This window comes from Salmo trutta, chromosome 29 (assembly GCF_901001165.1).
Source record: "Salmo trutta chromosome 29, fSalTru1.1, whole genome shotgun sequence".
Classification (NCBI taxonomy): Eukaryota; Metazoa; Chordata; class Actinopteri; order Salmoniformes; family Salmonidae; genus Salmo; species Salmo trutta.
In genome coordinates this window covers 27956975-27978079 of record NC_042985.1, presented here as the reverse complement: position 1 = coordinate 27978079, position 21105 = coordinate 27956975, and the positions used below count along the sequence as shown (strand labels likewise).

Here is a 21105-nt window from a genome sequence, read left to right as displayed (position 1 = left end):
TCACTGGAGCCTTCATTTTTGTCGACTTGGTTAAATGTGTCTTTGGTTTACAAACCACTAGCCTGTGGCTGCGTTCTGCAAGGGCTCACATCACAATGCTTGACTACATCTTTCTCAGTGACCATGGAAATCTATTATCTTGAAAAGCTGTATAAATGGATACAGTCTATTTTCTATCATTGTATACGAATGTAATACTATACAATTATTTACTCAACATTCAGAACTTTATATTGATGTGAGTATTGTTACTGCTTTCTAAGGTGTGCTAGCGGTGTGGACATAAGCAGTGTAACATCAATTCATGTATTAATGTAAGAGTTCTACTAAGTGTTCTAAGGGTGGTTACATTGACCTTGTTATTGAAGTGTTCCTCTCACCTGTCATGCACCCTCAGTAACAGGCAGGAACTATGTGTGGCTGGCTTATACAAATATTCCTTTTTTTCTCTCTCTATCGGGCTCCCACAGAAACCCCCCTGAAAGGAGAGGATGTTCTAGGAGACAAATCGTTTTCTGACTCGTCCCTGTTTGCCCACTGGGGTCAGGAGCTGAGCGCTGACAGCCGCAGGGTGGCCCTGAAGATGTTTCAGTACTACGGCTACAACGGCTACCTCAGCGACCGCCTCTCCCTGGACAGAGCCATCCCAGACCTCAGACCTGATGGGTAAGCTGAGCTATCCGAATAGAGCACAGAAATCCACTGACAATATCACCCACTTAAACTTCTGCTGTCCCCCATCAAGTCATACCAGCAGCCCAGGGGCTAACAGGACCTACATATCCAGACTTTCTGATTTCACTATGGTCTCACTATAACACACTAGTTGTGATAGTTTTGGATGCAGACTATACGGAAGAGCACACATTAGAGTCCCCACTTGTTTGACTGTGTAGAGAGCATAAAAACAAAGCTGCCTAGTGGGTTTTCATGTTGAGAATATGCCTCTGCATTTGACTCAAGCCTTCACTGTTTTGACAGGCAACAGAGGAGGAAAGTGTTACTTCAAAACAGCGGGGTGCAATTTTATCTCCCATGATTACCAACTCGTTTACCCAGTAGGAGCATAAAAGACCCTCACTCCCCCCTGTCTATCTGTGGTTCTCACACTGTAAAGTTACATTGTGAAAAGTGTCATATCTTATCCCATTGTTTGCTTCACAGATGCTTTTATCTGGATCACACTGAAATACACGTATTGTATTTTTGCTGTCACATCTGCTGTTGGGTTTGGAGGTCTGCCAGGGACATTAACATAACAACCACCTCAACATTGAGACTACAAGTTGTCCAAGTGTCTGAGAAACAGACATCTGTTTAATCTAGCTAGAATGTTATTGCTATGAATGACCACTTCTCTAAATCAGGTCCCTTCTTTCCACACTCCGCTCACAACAGGTCTGTTTTCTCCCCAGGTGTAAAAACATCACGTATCCATCTAACCTCCCTCAAGTTAGCATTGTGTTTATCTTTGTGAACGAGGCCTTGTCCGTCATCCTGCGTTCCATCCACTCTGCCATGCACAGGACCCCCTCCCACCTCCTCAAAGAGATCATCCTGGTTGACGACTACAGTGACAACGGTGAGCATCATTCGACTGTATAGAACTGAAATGACCCATGATGAAAGTGTACTGCAACAAAGTGTTTTGTCTGAAGCAGCCGTAGCTTGCCCATATTTTGTTTGATTGCCTTTTCCTTTGAGAACTTGAGCAGTGGTACTTTTCTTTCGCTCTGGGCCTTGGCTCTGTTGGCATCCAGTTTCTGTGAGAATCTTCTAGTCTTATTAATTACCCCTTTGTTTCTTGTAGACTATTTTTCTCTAATCTAGCTCTTTAATGTCCTTAATTATGGGCTGTGCTCACTGAATTTAAAGGATAGGTGAAAGAATACTAATTAGCAGGGAGATCTGCCTGATGGTAGATTACCATCCAGAGAGGTAATTAAGTATTTTGAATGTTATTATGGCCTCCCAGCTGTGTGAGCCCACTGGTTCTGAGATCTGTCTCAAACTGTGCCTGGTTTAAAACACCAGCTGATCCTATGGAGTCTCACCACAAGCACAGTCTTTAAAACAGTGCAGCCGTATCGGTGAGCGGCCTGTGTCTACTGTTAATGGCCACCGTCACACAGTCTGGTGTGGAGGGGAAGGCTGATTAAAGATGAAGCCAGCTGTGAGATGTAGGCAAACATCCTGCTGTTGTAAAGTTTGTGCAGGACTACATCACTAAAACTCAATAATGCCAGCTATCAGTTGGTGCAGACTGCTGATTGGAGAGAATGCTGTTGGGTGGGTCAGGGGGTTGGGTCAGACAGAAGAACCTCATACTCTCCCTGCTCGGATAAAAACTAATTTAAAGATATCCCTCTTTCCTTTTCTCCCTAGTCTCTTCTCTCCTCTCTATCCTGCTGTGCACTCAACCTCCTGCACCCTTCTTCTAATCCGTAGGTACCTGAGGCACACTTTATTGCCTCAGCGAGTTGACAGCCTCCTGGGACAGTCCATTATTACCTGGGTATGGGGGGTAGGCTGAGTGCCCCTGGCATCTCCAGACATCTGTTTCCCCCCCTAAGTGAGGTGAAATTCCAAAGGTTGTTGCCGTCCTCTCTCAGCTCAAGTGGATTACCGTGTCCCATGGAGTCTTTGATTTTATCACGTAATTGGGAGGCAGAGAGCAGCCCCTGAGGTCCCTCAGGAAAGCTAGTCACGCCGTGACATTTTGCTAATGGCATTGCAACCTGTTTGCCAGAGCATTCTGTCAGATTAAAGCTGATAGATTTACCCTTATCATTATCGTCATGATTGCTAATCTTATCTCTACTAAACATTGTCAGCCTGTTGACCCGTGCTGTTGCCGAGGCCGTTTCAGGGGGTCACCATCTAGCTGCGGTCCTCCAGGAGCATTATAATGGGAATCTCTGTCTGCAGAGAGAGTTCACCTCCACCCAGCATTAGCATGCAGGAGACACTGTGACCGTTGAGGGGAAGAAAGGCCAATTTACCTGGCTGATTGGATGATGTACCCGGCCTGAGGAAGACATGTCTCCGTGCCACAGGGACTCTGACAGGTGTCCAATCATCTGACTGATTGGAGGAAGGCTCAAGATTTCATTGGAAGCCAAGCAGGATTTGGAATGGCTGCCAATGACTCCTCAGTGTTTCAACATTGAGCTACACACTACTGTATTTAAGGATAATTGTAAAGAGCAGAACTTATATTGTTTGGAATGTTGCCAGTCCTTAGTTGAACCTGTCGTCTTGTGTATTTCTCTGTATTCAAATCAGCATGAGGTCATCTGACAGGGTTGTATCACAGAGTGAGTTTCTAAATGATTATCATTACAAACAGGCAATGAGAACCCCTTAGGCACATCCTAACAGAGTAGAATATCTATGAGGGTGTCATGCCTTGTTATCCAGCTACTCTCCATTGCAGGGAGAAAGGCCGTATATCACAGGGCTAGAGCAACAAGCATGAAGGAGGATCCATCTTTGTCCGTCTACTCTGTCGCTCTCTGGTCCCTCATCTTCTCTCAGACTCCATACATCAGTCTCTCTTTCATTTGCCCTCTCTCTCTCGCACTCTCTCTCACACGCTCTCTTCTCTTTCCCTCGCTCTCTTGGTCTGGGTGGAGTGACGAGGATTTGTTCATGTATTACATTCACAGCCCTGACAGTTGCCAACCCAGGCTCATTTTGAGTGATGGATGGCAGCCTCTGTGTCTCGCCAACTCCCAGCTTTTAGCTACAGTACATACAGAAACTTTGACTCAACAACAAGGATTGGGTCCATCCCCCCCTGGATTATAAACTCCTCAGCTGTGCCCAATTTAGAAAGGCACATTTGGAATATAGGAAATGGCTTAACAGTGAGTTCCAAAAGTATTGGGAGAGTGACAAATTTGTTGTTGTTTTGGCTCTGTACTTCAGCACTTTGGATTTGAAATAATACAATGACTATAAGGTTAAAGTGCAGACCGTCAGCTTTAATTTGAGGGTATTTTCATCAGCATACTAAACAAGCTGACAGTCTGCACTTTAACCTCATGGTCATTTTATCATTTCAAATCCAAAGTGCTGGAGTACAGAGCCAAAGTAACAACAAAATAGTCAGTCCCAATACTTTTGGAGCTCACTGTATATCATCACCGATTCATTATGCTTCTTATACAGACGTAGGATCTTAATTTGAGCCAGTTTGCTACAGCAGGAAAATAATCCTGCAGCAACAGGAAATGTGAATTATGATGTGTATTGTAATTAATGGATATTTTTGTAGGGGTTAATACATTTTTCGTAAGGGAAAAATCAAAGTGGAAATAACAAACCTGACTTTTTAAACCTCAACCACTACACGTTTTAAAGGAAAGTTATCCTGCAACAGGGTGATCAAATTAAGATCCTACATCTGTACTGTGCATTTGCTTTATAGCAACCTATTATGTCCATGATTCTGCAGTTGTCTTCATTAGCTTTTTCCACAAATTTACAAAACGGAATAATATTTATGAAAGGAACTTTGAATCTATATGAAAAACACTTTGCACTTGATGACTTCACAAATCGAGAGGATGTTGCAGTTTTGTGCAGCTGGGTACTCCCACAGCTCTAACTGTAGGACTGTGCCTATTACATTCAAACATGAGAATTTCTTAGGAAGCTTCAGTTAGGGTATCAGTCATAAAAGATTGATGTTCTTGGTCATCAGCCGTTCCCAGGGTAATGAACCTGTAACTGCATGTGCTTTATTATGATTAATTAGAAACCATTACACTTCATCATTCTTCTTCTCAATTCACACACATCTGAATCTCTTAATTATTAATTGTATAAAACAAATGACTTAATGCGGCTGATGAAATGTCATCAGCACGTGCCCATAAGGTGCCAATTGCTTTCCTGAGGAGAATGATCTGAGCAGAGAATGTAATTTAGCTATTCCCCATTCCATCACTGAACTGATATGTGCCACTCTGAAAGCATTAACACAATTTGTGAAACATCTAGCAACTTGTAACCAACGCTCATTTTCTGAAATAGAAAAGCACCATCATTCACAGCACGTCCAGTTGGGCTATTGAACTTTCCCCAAAGATCGATGAGGGACAAATTTTCCTCAAGGATAAACAAAACACTAGTGCGCTCAGCCAAAAAGAACAACTATTTCAAGGGCAAGGTGTTGTGCTTCAAGGCAGCAAACAAGGTTCTCTCAGAACACAATCTACTTGACCTGAACTGGGACTGCATGGTGCTGGAGTGGTTATTATAAACATGTACCATTGTATTATAAAATAATCTAATTCAGTCATGTAGGATTCATACTTTTTTCAAATTCTGCTGCATGTATTATATTTGCTGGAAAATGTATCTTAGGTCGAGTAGAGATCTCATGTGCTTTTTTATTCAGTGAGATTCTATAGTACCTGGAGTTCCACTCCCTCAGACAATGTTTAGTATGCTGCTGTTCACTATGGGAGAAGGTTAGAATGGAAACTGCTGCTTGAGGGGAACTACAGCTGCATTATGGAAAACAATGAGGAAGCAAAATGGCCAAGTAAAGATAACACTCTCCATTCTCTACTTACCTCTGCTTGGGTTGTAATGAAATCGATGCGCCTCTGAGTATAATGACACTCAATGCTTTCCCTCTGAACGGGATGACCATCAAAGTGTCTTATAAAATCTTGAGAGCTGGTAGCTGTGCAGTGTCTACCCAGAATACCAAAATTGGTTCTGTGAAAGTTCCCAGAACATTTTAAGGTGCGGCAAATGTTCTCATAACACAAACACTGTCCAGTTGTGCTGATGATTATACATTGTTTGTATAAAACATTCGCCTGATGATGCAAGAATGTTCCCAGAACACATTGTCTGCGTTATTGCATAACCGGGAAACCTACCTAATGAATGTTTGGGGAATGTTCTGTGGTGGTTGTTAGATGTTTTAGTGAATGTTAGGAGAACATTCCAAGGATATTTCATTTTAAACATTTTATCAAAAACTTTCTTTGAATGAATGCTTTTGGGATGTTATCATCCTAATGTTAGGAATGTTCCCAGTTTGCTGGATCGCTACAAATGCTTTCTCAAAGGTTCTTCAGTCGATCTCGGTGGAGTGCAATCCCCATAGCTTTGTGTTGTAATGAGTGTACTGACTGAAAAGGGAACCACCCAAATAAATGTAGGCAGGGAGGCCTTCTGTCCCATTCTGTGTGGATCCATTAGTGTTTACAGTAAGTCATTACTCCCAGGTGGACTGTTTAGTGTGGTGTTACACATGGTGAAATGTGTGATTATTGGATTATGGCTGCCAGCCATACACAGCACAGTAGTTGTAGTGCTTAGGGGTCCCTCTGTTCCTGGCCTGTAGTCGTACCATCTGGTGAACATTGTGAGAGATGACTGATAGCACGTCAGATGCAAACAAGCAGGTGCCTGGTGGGGGTGTGCAGAGTCATTTACCACATCTTTCTACTTTATAATGATGCAGCAGAAAGCTGAGACTTAGACTCTTCCAAAGTGCCCTTGTTCATCTTCATACTGCAGGCATTTCTCTGGAAGTTTACACAACACAGCTCATTAAAGTGTATTTCATATTCTTTGTAATTGACTGATTTGGATTGGCTGGCATTTCATAGGCTGCTATTCCCCAATGTGTGATTACTCTGAATGTAAAGATTTCCTGTCCTGTAGAGTGAATTGTAATGTTTCAGGTTAAGTCAGTGGTACCACAGAGTTGTTTCACCTGTGTGCTAACTGGAACTATCTATCCGCTGACGTCAGTTGATATCAGGTGGTTGACCTCTTGTTTGGAGACTTGGTTTGATATGTTGAGTAGTAGCCCTTTACACTCGTACCCCTATACGGGTTGAAAATGGCAGATTTGGACACTGATAAGCGCCTAAATTGGAACGCAGTGGCTGCACAGTTACATGCTATATATGACGTCAGAGCTCAGGGTCTTTACAGCTCATTATGGGTTTTCAATGACTGCCGTTCTGAATTTGAGCACCGCGCACGACGACAAATGTTTTTCTTCTCATTGACGCAAGTTGAAGGAGAGGCAGCGTAACATTTCAGTTTACATAATATATATATTCACTTTTCAATTCACATTAGCAATGGGACGTCATGTGCCGCTAGAGGGTTCGGCGCTCGGCAACGGACATTTTACCATAAATATTCCTATGAACTATCCCAGTAGACTATAGCCACAACCAGTATGCTTCAACTATGCAAGCGACTTTTCATCTTAACCAGATTACACGTTTGAAAAATGGAACCAAACCACATTATACTCTTGAATAAGGCAACGATTCACAAGCGTGTGCAGACAATAAGTTGGGCCAGTAACCGAAAGGCTGCTGGTTCAACTCCTCGAGCCAGTAAGGTGGAAAAAGCAAGGCAGTTAACCCCCAACAAAAACAGCTCCCCGGGCACCGGTGATGTGGATGTCGATTAAGGCAGCCCCCGCACCCCTCCGATTCATGCATTCAGTTGTGCAACTGACTAGGTATCCCCTTTCCCTACACATTGCATTTTAGCTTCAAGACATAAGCACAGTTGGTAAAAGCATGTCTTTATCAAGTAACTTTAGCCTATCAAAAAGGAAAGTTTAGGCCTAAGTACAGTAGGCCTACCTTAAGTCAGGCTTCATTTTTATCAATATCATGAAAATAATTTGGTCTACGTGGTAAAATGGCTCTAGGGTATCACATTTCAGGTAAGATCCAGATGCAGACAGTGTCAAAGCAACAACACTATTACTAGTACAGGGGCAGGCAAAACAACAGGTCAAGGGCAGGCAGAGGTCAGTAATCCAGATGGGGTGCAAAAGGTCCAGAACGGCAGGCAGTCTCAGGGTCACAGTAGGCAGGGGTCAATAATCCAGTGTTGTGTGGCAAGGTACAGAATGGCAGGCAGGGTCAGGGTTGGCAGAATGATCAAAACCGGGAAAAACTAGGAAACTAGAACAGACAGGCGCAAGGGGGAAAACACTGGTAGGTTTCACAAAACTGGCAACAGACAGAGAACACAGGTATAAATACACTGGGGATAATGGGGAAGATTGGCGACACCTGGAGAGGTGTGGAGACGAGCACAAAGACAGGTGGAACAGATCCGGGTGTGACAGGGCAGTTTAGGACTTTAATGCTGAATGTGTTCAGTGAGAATTGCAACTGTTGGATTGAATGTAAATAATTTTATTTTTGTTGTTTTGAAGCTGTAATGTTGATTCTAATTTATTTTTATTTGTATTTTAATTTGTACTGATCACTTTGAATTGTTGTATTGCTGACCCTAGTTTCATTTACAATGATTCCCGTGTGTGTGTGTGTGTGTGTGTGTGTGTGTGTGTGTGTGTGTGTGTGTGAAATAAAATCAAATTGACTGAAAACGTGAGTATACTATATAAGCAAATTCACTGGGGAGTTGCGATGAGCTGTTTTTATATGGACCCCATACCCTCCACCCCAAAAAAGAAATGCATTGATATGCCTCATGATTTTCCAACTCCTGCACAATTAATCTGTGCTTCAGGCTTATCAACTACAGCCTAGAACAACTACAGCTGCAGATAGCCTAAATCCCATCTGGGCTGGTCAGGGGAAACGAAGCGGTAACGTCATGTATTTATAGCCTAAGCTATGCATTTATGGCCTAGTATAGACCCCATTTTATTTGTATTCTGAGAAAATGTGAATGTGATCAAATTTGGTTTATATGCAAGTCCTTTTATATTTTTTGTTGTTGACTGGAATTAATCAATCAACACAATAGTGATGGCATGCTGTGTTAATAACTGAATTACAGATGCCAAGGTCTACATGACGCAAACCTGCATATAGCGCACTCAGCCCTGTTATTAGTCATTTGTCCAATCGCAGTTGTCTCTTTGTCTGTGTGAAGGACATGTACATCTGTGTGTAAATTTGTTAGTTTTAAAATACAATTAATATGAACAAGTACAATGTTTTTGCTGTTTGGTCCCATCATAACCTATATACAACCGTTTTTTACAGCTGAGTAATTGTCTACAACTAGGGTCCGGAGTTGGTTAGGTTACCAGATCAGGAAAAACACTGGGCCCCAGTAAAACTATTTTCCCACCCCACCACTCTGGGACCATTGGCCTTGTGATTAGAGTGCCCACCCTGAGATTGGGAGTTTGATCCTCGGGCCAAGTTATACCAAAGACTGTAAAAATGGGACCTGACTTGGGCTCCCGAGTGGCACAGCGGTCTAAGGCACTGCACTACAGTCCCGGGTTCGAATCAAGGCTGTATCACATCCGGCCCTGATTGGGAGTCCCATAGTGCAGCGCATAATTGGCCCAGCGTCGTCCGGGTTTGGCCGGGGTAGGCTGTCATTGCAAATAAGAATTCGTTCTTAACCGACTTGCCTAGTTAAATAAAGGTTAAATAAAAAATGTGTCTCTGCTTGACACTCACCATTAAGGAGATTGGGGGTAAGGCCCTGCTATAGACTAGTGTCCTGTCCAAGGGGTTTACTTGTACATCAAGCTGCCTCATGCTACAGAAACAGGAGATAGGAGCAGGAGCCTATGTGCTGTTCCAGCTTTCACAAGCCAAGGCTACTTACTTTACTCTGGGACCTGTGATGCCACCTCTGAAATCACCACACAATGTTAAAAATGTATATATCCTTTTTGTATGATCTACTATCGACATTATACATTTATTTTGGTGGTGGGGATGGGCTTCCATAGTTTTACGTGGCTCAGTGCAGGTAAAAACTCAATAAAATCAGCCTCAAATATTAGGAAAATGTTTACATTTCAGCTATTTCAAAATTATTGCTCTAGGAGTGTTGGCCTGAACAAAGCAATTCTGTTCACACTGCCTTGCTTCAAGCGGGGCAACTATCGGGCAAGCGTTGTGCGCTCCCTCTGAAGGTAGATGTAGAGATGTAGAATGTTTGCAAGTTCACATGATTAAAAACAGTATAGCCAAGGGTATTCTCTCAACCTCTAGAGAATCTGTCGTAGTGTGAAAAGGGTCAAAGTTGCCCCCACCACCCCTGCTAATTGGGCAACTTTTTTGTTTGAGTGATGGAAATGGTGTGTGCATATGACGAGGACTCAATGTATTTTGAAAGATGAGATTGAGGATTGTAATAAATACTGCTTTGATGTCATACAAGCAAGCCAAATGTGCACTTCACATTTCCATATCATAAAACTCATGTAATATACAGTGGTTTATGATCAGTTGCAAGATGCCATGGCATTATACACTGGGTTGTCCTAAACAGAATGAGCCTATGTTTGTTGTATTGTGAATACATTTCTTTCCACAGACCACACATAGAATGGAGTCATGACTCCACTTAGGACTCCATTCTATACGCACACAAATGACAATCTGCTTCTCTGTATTGCCTTGTGAAAGCCTAACACTGTAAGATCATATTTTATAATTTAGCTAGTCATGCTGGCAATAGAACAAGCTTTCAAATGATGCCCACCCTAACTCGGCTTCTGATTTTGTAATGGACCGTTTTTGAATTGAGTAAACAGCAGTAGTATTTGTGTGACGGTGGGGATGCAGCTCTGTGTTCAAAACAACTACAAGTGTACTTGCACTAGTTCCTCAACGGCACATCTAGGAGAGCAATAAAAAGCACCTTATAGTTGAAGACTCTTCTTTGTCATAAAAGTGCATTTGAAATAACTTAGGAATTGTGCACTTTGGAGAGGTTGTGTGTGTGTGTGTGGCCATTTTGAGACACCAGACAGACCTCTTACTCAAACCCTTGTAATTATGTTGCATCAACCCCATATTTCCCATTAATATTCTTATCATATTACTGAATGTATCCAGAGTATTTACAGATTTTGTTATTAACAAATGCGGCAAAATTACAGTACAGTAAAGAAAATCAACAGTGTAATGTTTGGATTGAGTCTTGTCATGTGAACTGTTGTGTCCTCACCTTTGGTGACTAACACTAATTTCCCCATAATCTCCAAGCTGTTCCCTTTTTAATTGCTACCATGGTTATGCATACAGTATGCTTTCCATATTTCTTCTGTAAGAAACATTTTAATTTAGCCCTATAGGCCAATACCCATGAGTGTAAGGGGTTAAGAGAAAACCAGTCTTTGGTTGACCTCTATAGCAACACTTTACAAGCTGTGGCACTATGCCACCATCTTTATTTAGGCCCATTCATTTCCATAAACCTACAGTTTGTGTGACTCAGAAGCATAATATTGAACTGATGTAGTGACTTGTTGGTTTATCGAAAGGTTAAATACTATATTCAGGCCAAAAGCACCCCAACTGTGCCCAATTCCTGCTTTTACTTTCACGCTTTTGATAGAATTGCGTCCTGATTATTCAGGATTGCAATATCCCCTCATGTACAGCTAGCCCTATGGAGCCCTACAACTGGAGGCAAGTTCTTTGGTCTAGTGATCAAAGCAGTGGAGCATGAGTGCTTTTTGGCTGCCTCCCCCTACCCTTAAATACCCCAAGGTGGATAAGATGGAGTCTATTGGGTGTGGTGTCGTCTATTTATCATCAGTAGCCTTTCTTACTTACCTCACCAGAGATTGAGGAAACTCGAGGTTTAACACATTATTGTGTGCGTTTGCGTGTGTGTGCCTAATAATGTGTGTTTGCGTGCCTTGTGTCTGTGTTTCTCCTTTTTAGATGAGCTGAAGGAGAAGCTACAGGACTTTGTGTCTGAGACCAACAGCCAGCATCCCGGCTTCATCAAGGTGGTGCGCCATAATAAGCAGGAGGGTCTGATCCGCTCCAGGGTGAGTGGGTGGAGGGCGGCCACCGCTCCGGTTGTGGCCTTGTTCGACGCCCACGTGGAGTTCAACATAGGCTGGTGAGTCACATGACATACACACAGTACATTAGCACTTCCTTACACTGATTTTGTGAAGCATATGGGTTCTCAGCTCCAGCACTCTATGGCCATGCTCAAAGCCACATTTGATCGAACACTTTTTTTTAATTTCACCTTTATTTAACCAGGTAGGCCAGTTGAGAACAGGTTCTCATTTACAACTGCGACCTGGCCAAGATAAAGCAAAGCAGTGCGACTAAAACAACAGTTAGACGTGGGATAAACAATCGTACAGTCAATAACACAATAAAAAAATCTGTATACAGTGTGTGTGCAAATGAAGTAAGGCAATAAATAGGCCAATTGTGGCGAAGTAATTACAATTTAGCAATTTACACTTGAGTGTTATGTGCAGAATAGGATGTGCAAGTAGAAATACTGGTGTGCAAAAGAGCAGAAAAACTAGAACAAATACGGGGATGAGGTAGGTAGGTGGTTGGTTGGGCTATTTACAGATGGGCTGTGTGCAGCGATCGGTGAGCTGCTCTGACAGCTGACACTTAAAGTTAGTGAGGGAGATAAGTCTACAACTTCAGTGATTACATTTTCTTTTTTTAAATGTGCAATTCGTTCCAGTCATTGGCAGCAGAGAACCGTAAGAAAGGCGGCCAAAGCAGGTGTTGGCTTTGGGGATGACCAGTGAAATATACCTGCTGGAGCGCGTGCTACGGGTGGGTGTTGGTACGGTGACCAGTGAGCTGAGATAAGGCAGAGCTTTACCTAGCAAAGACTTATAGATGACCAGGAGCCAGTGGGTTTGGCGACGAATATGTAACGAGGACCAGCCAACGAGAGCATACAGGTCGCAGCGGTGGGTAGTATAAGGGGCTTTGGTGACAAAACGGATGGTACTCCAACACTTTACTCGGCAAATTGGATGCAATTTTGTAAATGACAACGCCGAAGTCAAGGATCGGTAGGATAGTCAGTTTTACAAGGGTATGTTTGGCAGCATGTGTGAAGGAGGCTTTGTTGCGAAATAGGAAGCCAATTCTAGATTTAATTTTGGATTGAAGATGCTTAATGTGAGTCTGGAAGGAGAGTTTAGTCTAGCCAGACACCTAGGTATTTATAGTTGTCCACATATTCTAAGTCAGAACCGTCCAGAGTAGTGATGCTAGTCGGGCGGGAGGGTGCGGGCAGCGATCGGTTGAAGAGCATGCATTTCATTTTACTTTTGCCTCCTGGGATATAGCTAAGAGTTGCCAATGTGTTGGCATGACATGTTGTCTATGATGACAGTGTGGCAGGAAGTGTGTGAGGCCTATTGTAGGCCCTACACATACTTCCCTGGGGTACAACGTTCATTGCTCTGACAGTTCTCATACCGTCGAATTGTGGTCTCAACAGCCTGACCCAAATCTGTCAGGGCGGTTTGAACAGCATCCAAAATATTTCTGTTTTTAATCTGTACTGATTCGGTATTAAACCTACATAGCACAAATGGCATCCCTCAGGAATGCTTTTACCTAGATGTGCACTTGCTACAGGCTGATTCATTGTTTCAGTCTGAATACTTGGCAGGAGCGCCTACACACATGGTTTGTTCAGAATACAATAGATTCATTTTCCAACTCAGCTTCTACAAACTAATCTGTTTTTAGTGTCACACACTAGATAGGTGCAGTGAAATGTGTTGTTTTACAGGGCCAGCCATAGTAGTACAGCATCCCTGGAACAAACTAGGGTTAAGTGCCTTGCTCAAGGGCACATCAACAGATTGTTCACTTTCTCGGCTCAGGTATTCAAACCAGCAACCTTTCGTTTACTGGCCCAATGCTCTAACCGCTAGGCTACCTGCCACCCTGTCTCTACTTGTGACTATTGGTATGTGGCTAATCCAAGCCTTTACTGAGCAGGATTGCACAACTATTGCATACTGTTTGCATTGTTTTTGGTGCTCATTTGGTGAAGTATGAATCATTAACACCTATGCTCTATTCTCACATTTCTGTTTTCCCAGTGGTTTAAACTTTACATATACATTTTAGTCATTTAGCAGACGCTCTTATCCAGAGCGACTTACAATTAGTGCATTCATCTTAAGATAGCTGGGTGAGACAACCACATACTACAGTCATCGCAAATACATTTTTCCTCAATAAAGTAGTTATCAGCAAAGTCAGTGCTAGTAGGATAATACACATTTTTATATTTTACATTTTTTTTACCCTTAGTTACAATGAACCCTGGATCTTTTTTAGGGGTGTTACAGAAAGCTAATTGCAGAGTTTTTATTTATTGCACATGGTCCTCATTTACATGTGTAGGGTAGGTAATTGAGCTTCTCATGTACTCAAACTTAATTGCATTCTACTATGTGTTTGAAGGGCTGAGCCTGTTCTCATGAGAATTCAGGAGGACAGAACACGCATAATCTCTCCGTCGTTTGATAACATCAAATACGACACGTTTGAGATTGAAGAGTACCCACTGTCTGCTCAGGGCTTCGACTGGGAGCTGTGGTGCCGCTACCTCAACCCACCCAAGTCCTGGTGGCACCAGGCCAACAACAGTGCTCCAATTAGGTAGGTAGAAATGTGGGGACTTATGAATATAGATTCTTTCAGCTCTTTTGAATGCAGGCAGAATGTGATGGTTGCATTGTTACATAACACCTGTTAAAACATGCAGTGTATACATGCCAATTAAGCATCCAGGTGTATTAGAATATACTGTAAGTCATGGGAACACAGTATTATTTTGATTGATATATACATTCTATTTGGGTAAAACAGTTTGTACAAATGAAAAAATACAGTATTTAAGTACAAGATACCGAGAGGATGACACATGAAAGCGTAAAAACACTTTTTTCCTCTTGTAGGACAAAACCAGGACATAACACATTGAAATATACATTGATTTAATTTGTTCATGCCTCCAAGTTATTCTTTTTTTTAGTTCAGCAAAGTATCCAGTAGGTCGACTAACACATGTAAATACATTTTGTAAATACATTTTGTAAATACATTTTGTAAATACATTTTGTATCTACTCCATGTGTGATGGTGTAGGAGCCCTTCTCTGATTGGCTGCTTCGTGGTGGACAGGCTGTACTTTGAGGAGATTGGCCTGCTTGATGAGGGGATGGAGGTGTATGGGGGCGAGAACGTGGAGCTGGGGGTCAGGGTGAGTAATAACGCCATCTCCAGCAGGCACAGGGCATCGTTCATTTAGGCAGTTGCTCTGATCCTGGAGAATTAACAGCGATAATGACCCACACTGTTTTTGGCAGCCCTACCTTTAGAGTTTGGCCTCCCTCTACTTATTATGTAAAGTGTCCTCTGGCTCAAAGCGTTGTGCGGTCTGTAATTAGAACACATTAACAATGTATAGTAAGAGGACTAGGAGGAGTTATACCGCCCCAAACTCATTTACATTTTTTTTCTATTTCAGTCTTTAAAGGCCCCCTTATTTCCTAGCAAAGGAAAATGTCAGATTTAAATCAATACCTTTTATACACTTCAAAGACTACTTTGGGGTTTGCCAGTTATATTTCTTTGTGTTAATCTTACGTCATATTTCCAGACTGTCGAGCATACCTCCAGTCAAGTATATTCCCTGTATGTGTGAGTGACGGTCCATTCCCCTGCCTCAGCTCTGTCTCCGAGGCAGAGTCAGTGTGATCTCAGCAGTACAATGAGCAGATGGGCCAGAGGAGGCACGACTTCCCCAGGGAGGTCTAATAATAACCCTGCTACACTCACTGTACATATACCGCCACTAAAACGGCAATCAACTCCAACAATAACAGCCAGAGACGGGGGACAAACACCGTCTTCCTCCAGCTGTATTCTGTAGATTACAGGAGAGAGAGAGATGTGATGCCAATGTGTGGAAATATCCATCCTCGGTAATGACAGAGATGTAATCATCAGTCACTCTTTAGGAAAGAGGAGGAGATTAGTCCCATAAGTCATTTTCCTCCCAAAAATTACATGCTTTTAGGATTTGGGGCTTGATAATGGCCCCGCTGATTGCTTTCTGCTGAAAATGTTGGTGATTTTATCACCTACATACCGCTATGTACAAACAGTTGATGAATAATTTCAGTTAACTCTACCTCTAAAAATAGAGACAAAGGAAATCTGTGCCTCCAGATGTGCTGCTTGAACCCCGTGCTGTTTTAATGGCTGGGGTCTGTATCTGGACTGAGTCCTATAGGAAGTGACCCCTGGTCCCTGGTTGGAGGGTTAATGTGGCGTAGCCTGCAGCCCTTGTCTGTGTCCTGGATGTGTGGACTGATGGGAGGCATTAGTCTGACAGAAGGTGATGCAGTGAACTGAGAGCTGCAGGACTGGAGCCCATAGAGGCCCTGGAACTGATCCCAGATCAGCAAGTGCATTGAGCTCCACCAGGGCCGGCCTGGTGCAGCATATTGGTCCTGCCTGCAGACCACCTGCCTGCACACACTCTGGCTGACAGCAGAACAGCGCTAAGGGACATTCACAGAGATACTCACACACGGCCAACACTACTGCACAGCGCAGGGGACCTCTCTGGTCTAGGCTTGGGCTTAATCTGAAGGGGGTTGTCCTGGGTGTATCAGGATGACAGCTGCACCATGTTCATGTTCTGTCACTGGAAGAAAATATACAAGGATCATGAAATGTCATGTGAATGGCATTTACAATGAATGGTGTTCATTAATTTATTGTATGTGTCAGAGTTTTAACGTAACCGTCCCCTGTGTGCTGCTTTAGCTTGCAGAATGTGTTGCTAGGGAATGGAAATAGATAGAGGGCACAACATGTTTCTGTCCTTTCTGATGAAAAACCCAGCTGAAGACGGCGGCCAGATCTAAATTATATTTCTGAAAGATAATCCCTCAAATTTAATTTGGTAATTAAACACAAAGCAGAAATGTACTTTGTTGTGCTAGATGGTGAGAATTAGGGTATAATATTTTACAAATGTTCCATCCTGAGCATAAATCACTTTTCACCCAGGTAACCTGGAATTTCCCGCCATAACCGGGAGTGTCATTCAAAAGCATTATAAAGTATACAAATTGGCCTATGTCTGGATTTGATTAGAGCTTTGATCGAAAAATTCAAGCCTGAGCCATTAAATCAATTTTATGAGCCCTACATTAAAGACATTAAATGAGCCCATGCCCAAATGATTGTGCCGTTCAGTTTCTTGGCAATTTCTCGCATGGAATAGCCATCATTTCTCAGAACAAGAATAGACTGACGAGTTTCAGAAGAAAGTTCTTTGTTTCTGGCCATTTTGAGCCTGTAATCGAACCCACAAATGCTGATTCTCCAGATAGTCAACTTGTCTAAAGAAGGCCAGTTTTATTGCTTCTTTAATCAGAACAACAGTTTTCAGCTGTACTAACATAATTGCAAAAGGGTTTTCTAATGATCAATTAGCCTTTTTAAAATGATAAACTTGGATAAGCTAACACAACGTGCCATTGGAACACGGGAATGATGGTTGCTGATAATGGGCCTCTGTATGTCTATGTAGATATTCCATAAAAAAATCAGTTGTTTCCAGCTACAATAGTCATTTACAACAATAACAATGTCTACACTGTATTTCTGATCAATTTTATGTTATTTTAATGGACAACAAATGTGCTTTTCTTTCAAAAACAAGGACATTTCTAAGTGACCCCAAACTTTTGACCGGTAGTGTAAGCTACTGCACATTACTCACAACATAAAAGCCGATAGATGTAGCTAGCTATATGCTCGCTTGGGTAAATAAATGAAACTAGCTCCAGTAGGCTAATCCTTTTGATTGTGAATTGTATTATATTGTAGCCTATTTTACAGACGTCGTTCAAACCATGATAAAGCAAGGAGAGAACATCCAATTCTGGTGCAGCACATGCGGCCTACAAAGTTACAAGTATAGGCTAAATAATTTTGAAATATTTGCCCTGCCTATTTTTCTAATTACTAGGCTGGCACATATATACCTTGCATAATATTTCCCCTTAATGTTATTATTCTACCTCCTCTTTCTCGCTCTATTTTTGCTTCATTCCTTCCTCGCTTTTAACAGTTAAATGAAATAAGTTTTCTTGTCCTTCATCATGCTATTGACAGAATTGGATGCAGAAGCCTTTCACTTCTCTTCACGAAGATTGAATGATTAAGTCTGAATAAATAACTGCAATAACCTACCGCCATATCGCGTTCACTCTTCTGGCTGCTATCCGTCCCTCTTTGAATAGTCTATTGGTATAAGAAAAGCTAATCCAGCAAACTATTCTAGTCTAGATTTTCCTACATGGGACTCCAAGAGCTAAGGAGCGTTTTTAAGGATAGACCAGTGAGCACAGGTACGTGTGAATCGCGCAAGAGACGGACGCTAAAAGTTAGAAGCTTATTATGCATAACCCATCATTAATTAGCTAAATATAAGGCTAATACTGCATTGAATTATTACCTGAAGATGTAGGCTATGACGTCTTTGGAAAGTATTCAGACCCACATTTACATTTAAGTCATTTAGCAGACGCTCTTATCCAGAGCGACTTACAAATTGGTGCATTCACCTTAAGATATCCAGTGGAAAAACCACTTTACAATAGTGCATCTAAATCTTTTTTTGGGGGGGGGGGTAGAAGGATTACTTTATCCTATCCCAGGTATTCCTTAAAGAGGTGGGGTTTCAGGTGTCTCCTTGACCTTTTCCACGTTTTGTTAGGTTACAGTTTTATTATAAAATTATTTTTTGAAATGATCAATCTACACCCAATACTCCATAATGACAAAGCAAAAATAGATTTTTAGAAATGTTTGCTAATAAAAAAAAAAATGAAATATCACATTTCCATAAGTATTCGGACGCCTTACTCAGTGCTTCGTTGAAGCACCTCGGCAGCGATTACAGCCTCGAGTCTTCTTGGGTATGCTGCTACAAGCTTGGCACACCTGTATTTGGGGAGTTTCTCCTGTTCTTCTCTGCAGATTCTTTCAAGCTCTGTCAGGTTGGATGGGGAGCGTCACTGCACAGCTATTTTCAGGTCTCTTCAGAGATGTTCAATCGGGTTCAAGTCCGGGCTCTGGCTGGGCCACTCAAGGACATTCGGCAACTTGTCCCGAAGCCACTCCTGTGTTGTCTTGGCTGTGTGCTTAGGATCGTTGTCCTGTTGGAAACTGAACCTTTGCTCTGGAGCAGGTTTTCATCAAGGATCTCTCTGTACTTTGACTCCATTCATCTTTCCCTGATCCTGACTAGTCTCCCAGTCCCTGCCGCTGAAAAACATCCCCACAGCAGGGATGGTGCCAAGTTTCCTCCAGATGTAACACTTGGTATTCAGGCCAAAGAGTTCAATCTTGGTTTCATCAGACCAGAGAATCTTGTTTCTCATGGTCTGAGATTCTTTAGGTACCTTTTGGCAAACTCCAAGCGGGCTGTCATGTGCCTTTTACTGAGGAGTGGCTTCCGTCTGGCCATTCTTCCATAAAGACCTGATTTGGTGGAGTGCTGCAGAGATGGTTGTCCTTCTCGAAGGTTCTCCCATCTCCACAGAGATATTCTGGAGCTCTGTCAGAGTGACCATTGGGTTCTTGGTCCCCTCCCAGACCAAGGCCCTTCTCCCCCGATTGCTCAGGATGGAGGCCACTGTGTTCTTGGGGACCTTCAATGCTGCAGACATTTTTTTTTTGGTGCCCTTCCCCAGATCTGTGCCTCTACACAATCTTGTCTCGGAGCTCTACGGACAATTCCTTCGACCTCATGCCTTGGTTTTTCAACTGGGGGACCTTATACAGACAGGTGTGTGCCTTTCCAAATCATGTCCAATCAATTGAATTTACCGCAGGTGGACTCTAAGTTGTAGAAACATCTCAAGGATGATCAATGGAAACAGGATGCACATGAGCTCAATTTCAAGTCTCATAGCAAACGGTCTGAATACTTATGTAAATCTCGTATGTATGTATACAGAATTAGCTACTGTATTTTAGATGCAATTTGAAGCCAGGTGGAGATGTGTAAATTAGACACGCATTGTCTTTATATTGCTGTAGCATAGACTATGCTGCAGCAAATGTAGGCCTTCCTGTCATAAGAAAAAAAGTTGATGAAATGACAGGTCTACACGCATTGTGAGATGCGCTGTCTGTCCACACCCTGAGTGTTGATTTGCCATGCAGAGGCCGTAGAGAAACCAGGTTTAGACATTGCATATAATTTAACAGTTCCATTTCATGCTGTTCACATTAATTATTTATTATAATTCACCAGTAACCGGGTTCCCGCCATTCAACCCTATTGAGAATGTATGGCTTTGCATAGATATTCTTTAATAACACCTGCACCTTTTGGAAAATCAACACATACTGCACTTAATGAATATTCATTTAAAAAATGTTAAGCTCCATAGGCTTTGAGACTGTTTTACTATATTAGTTATTGTAGGCAGGAAATATTCTATAGATTCCAAAGGCACTTATACGCTGTATGTTGTGAACTGCTCCGTTCAACATCCTGTTCACAATGTTGACTCAATAAGCCAATGGCTGGAAAACTGTCATAACACATCCTCTGTGTATACACAGTATACACAGCTCCTGTAACATGAAATGCAGTCTTGACATGTAGGAGAGAGAATGAGTGGTTTGGGAAATGGTTTTCCTGAAGAAGGTTCACTGAGGTCATGTCTGTAATCTGTCTGTCTGAGGTCATCTGTCTGTATCTGGCATGTCCATACTCTGCACAATGCCATAAGGGCTGAGAAGATCGGATGAGGATGAGAGCAGTTTGACGTTCTTGAGGACCTTTACTGCACCTCTCCACTCAGTGTTGAAGATTTCTGTCTGTTCTCTGTCTGTAGTGTATTAACACCAGTTCACTCAGGTCAGGGGAAAAGATCGACATGCATGTACGTGACTTTTTCACAGATGCCTGTTTTGCACCTTCAGTTTGCCCCATCTGGAGATTCTACTAAACAATGGGAATGTGGCTGTTGACATTGCCAGTTGGTTAGTTTGCCATGGAGAAACGAGCACAGCAAACAGAGGTGACTCTGGAAAGGAAGACTGAACGCCTCTGTGAGAGAAAGTGACAGAGTGCCTCATCCTTGGAAGTAGATCACAGCAGTCAGACATCATCAATTACATGACTTGCGTCATTGAGCTGTATCACTCCTATAACACTGTAGTCTGACTGTTGTGGTCTGTAACTGTGTTTTGTTCTGTGTGCTCTTGTTTCTCTTTCTGGGCCTGTGTGTGTGTGTGTGTGTGTGTGTGTGTC

At 42.4% G+C, this 21105-nt stretch overlaps 1 protein-coding gene across 1 annotated transcript in view; it reads left to right on the top strand.

The window, feature by feature from the left end:
• Positions 1-21105, top strand: part of LOC115167295 (polypeptide N-acetylgalactosaminyltransferase 18) — an 86286-nt gene that overhangs the window by 41437 nt on the left and 23744 nt on the right. The window contains exons 2-6 of the mRNA XM_029721590.1: positions 471-666; positions 1416-1582; positions 11679-11862; positions 14214-14411; positions 14901-15015. Coding sequence (XP_029577450.1) covers positions 471-666; positions 1416-1582; positions 11679-11862; positions 14214-14411; positions 14901-15015 — 860 coding nt within the window. The remainder of the gene's footprint in view (positions 1-470; positions 667-1415; positions 1583-11678; positions 11863-14213; positions 14412-14900; positions 15016-21105) is intronic.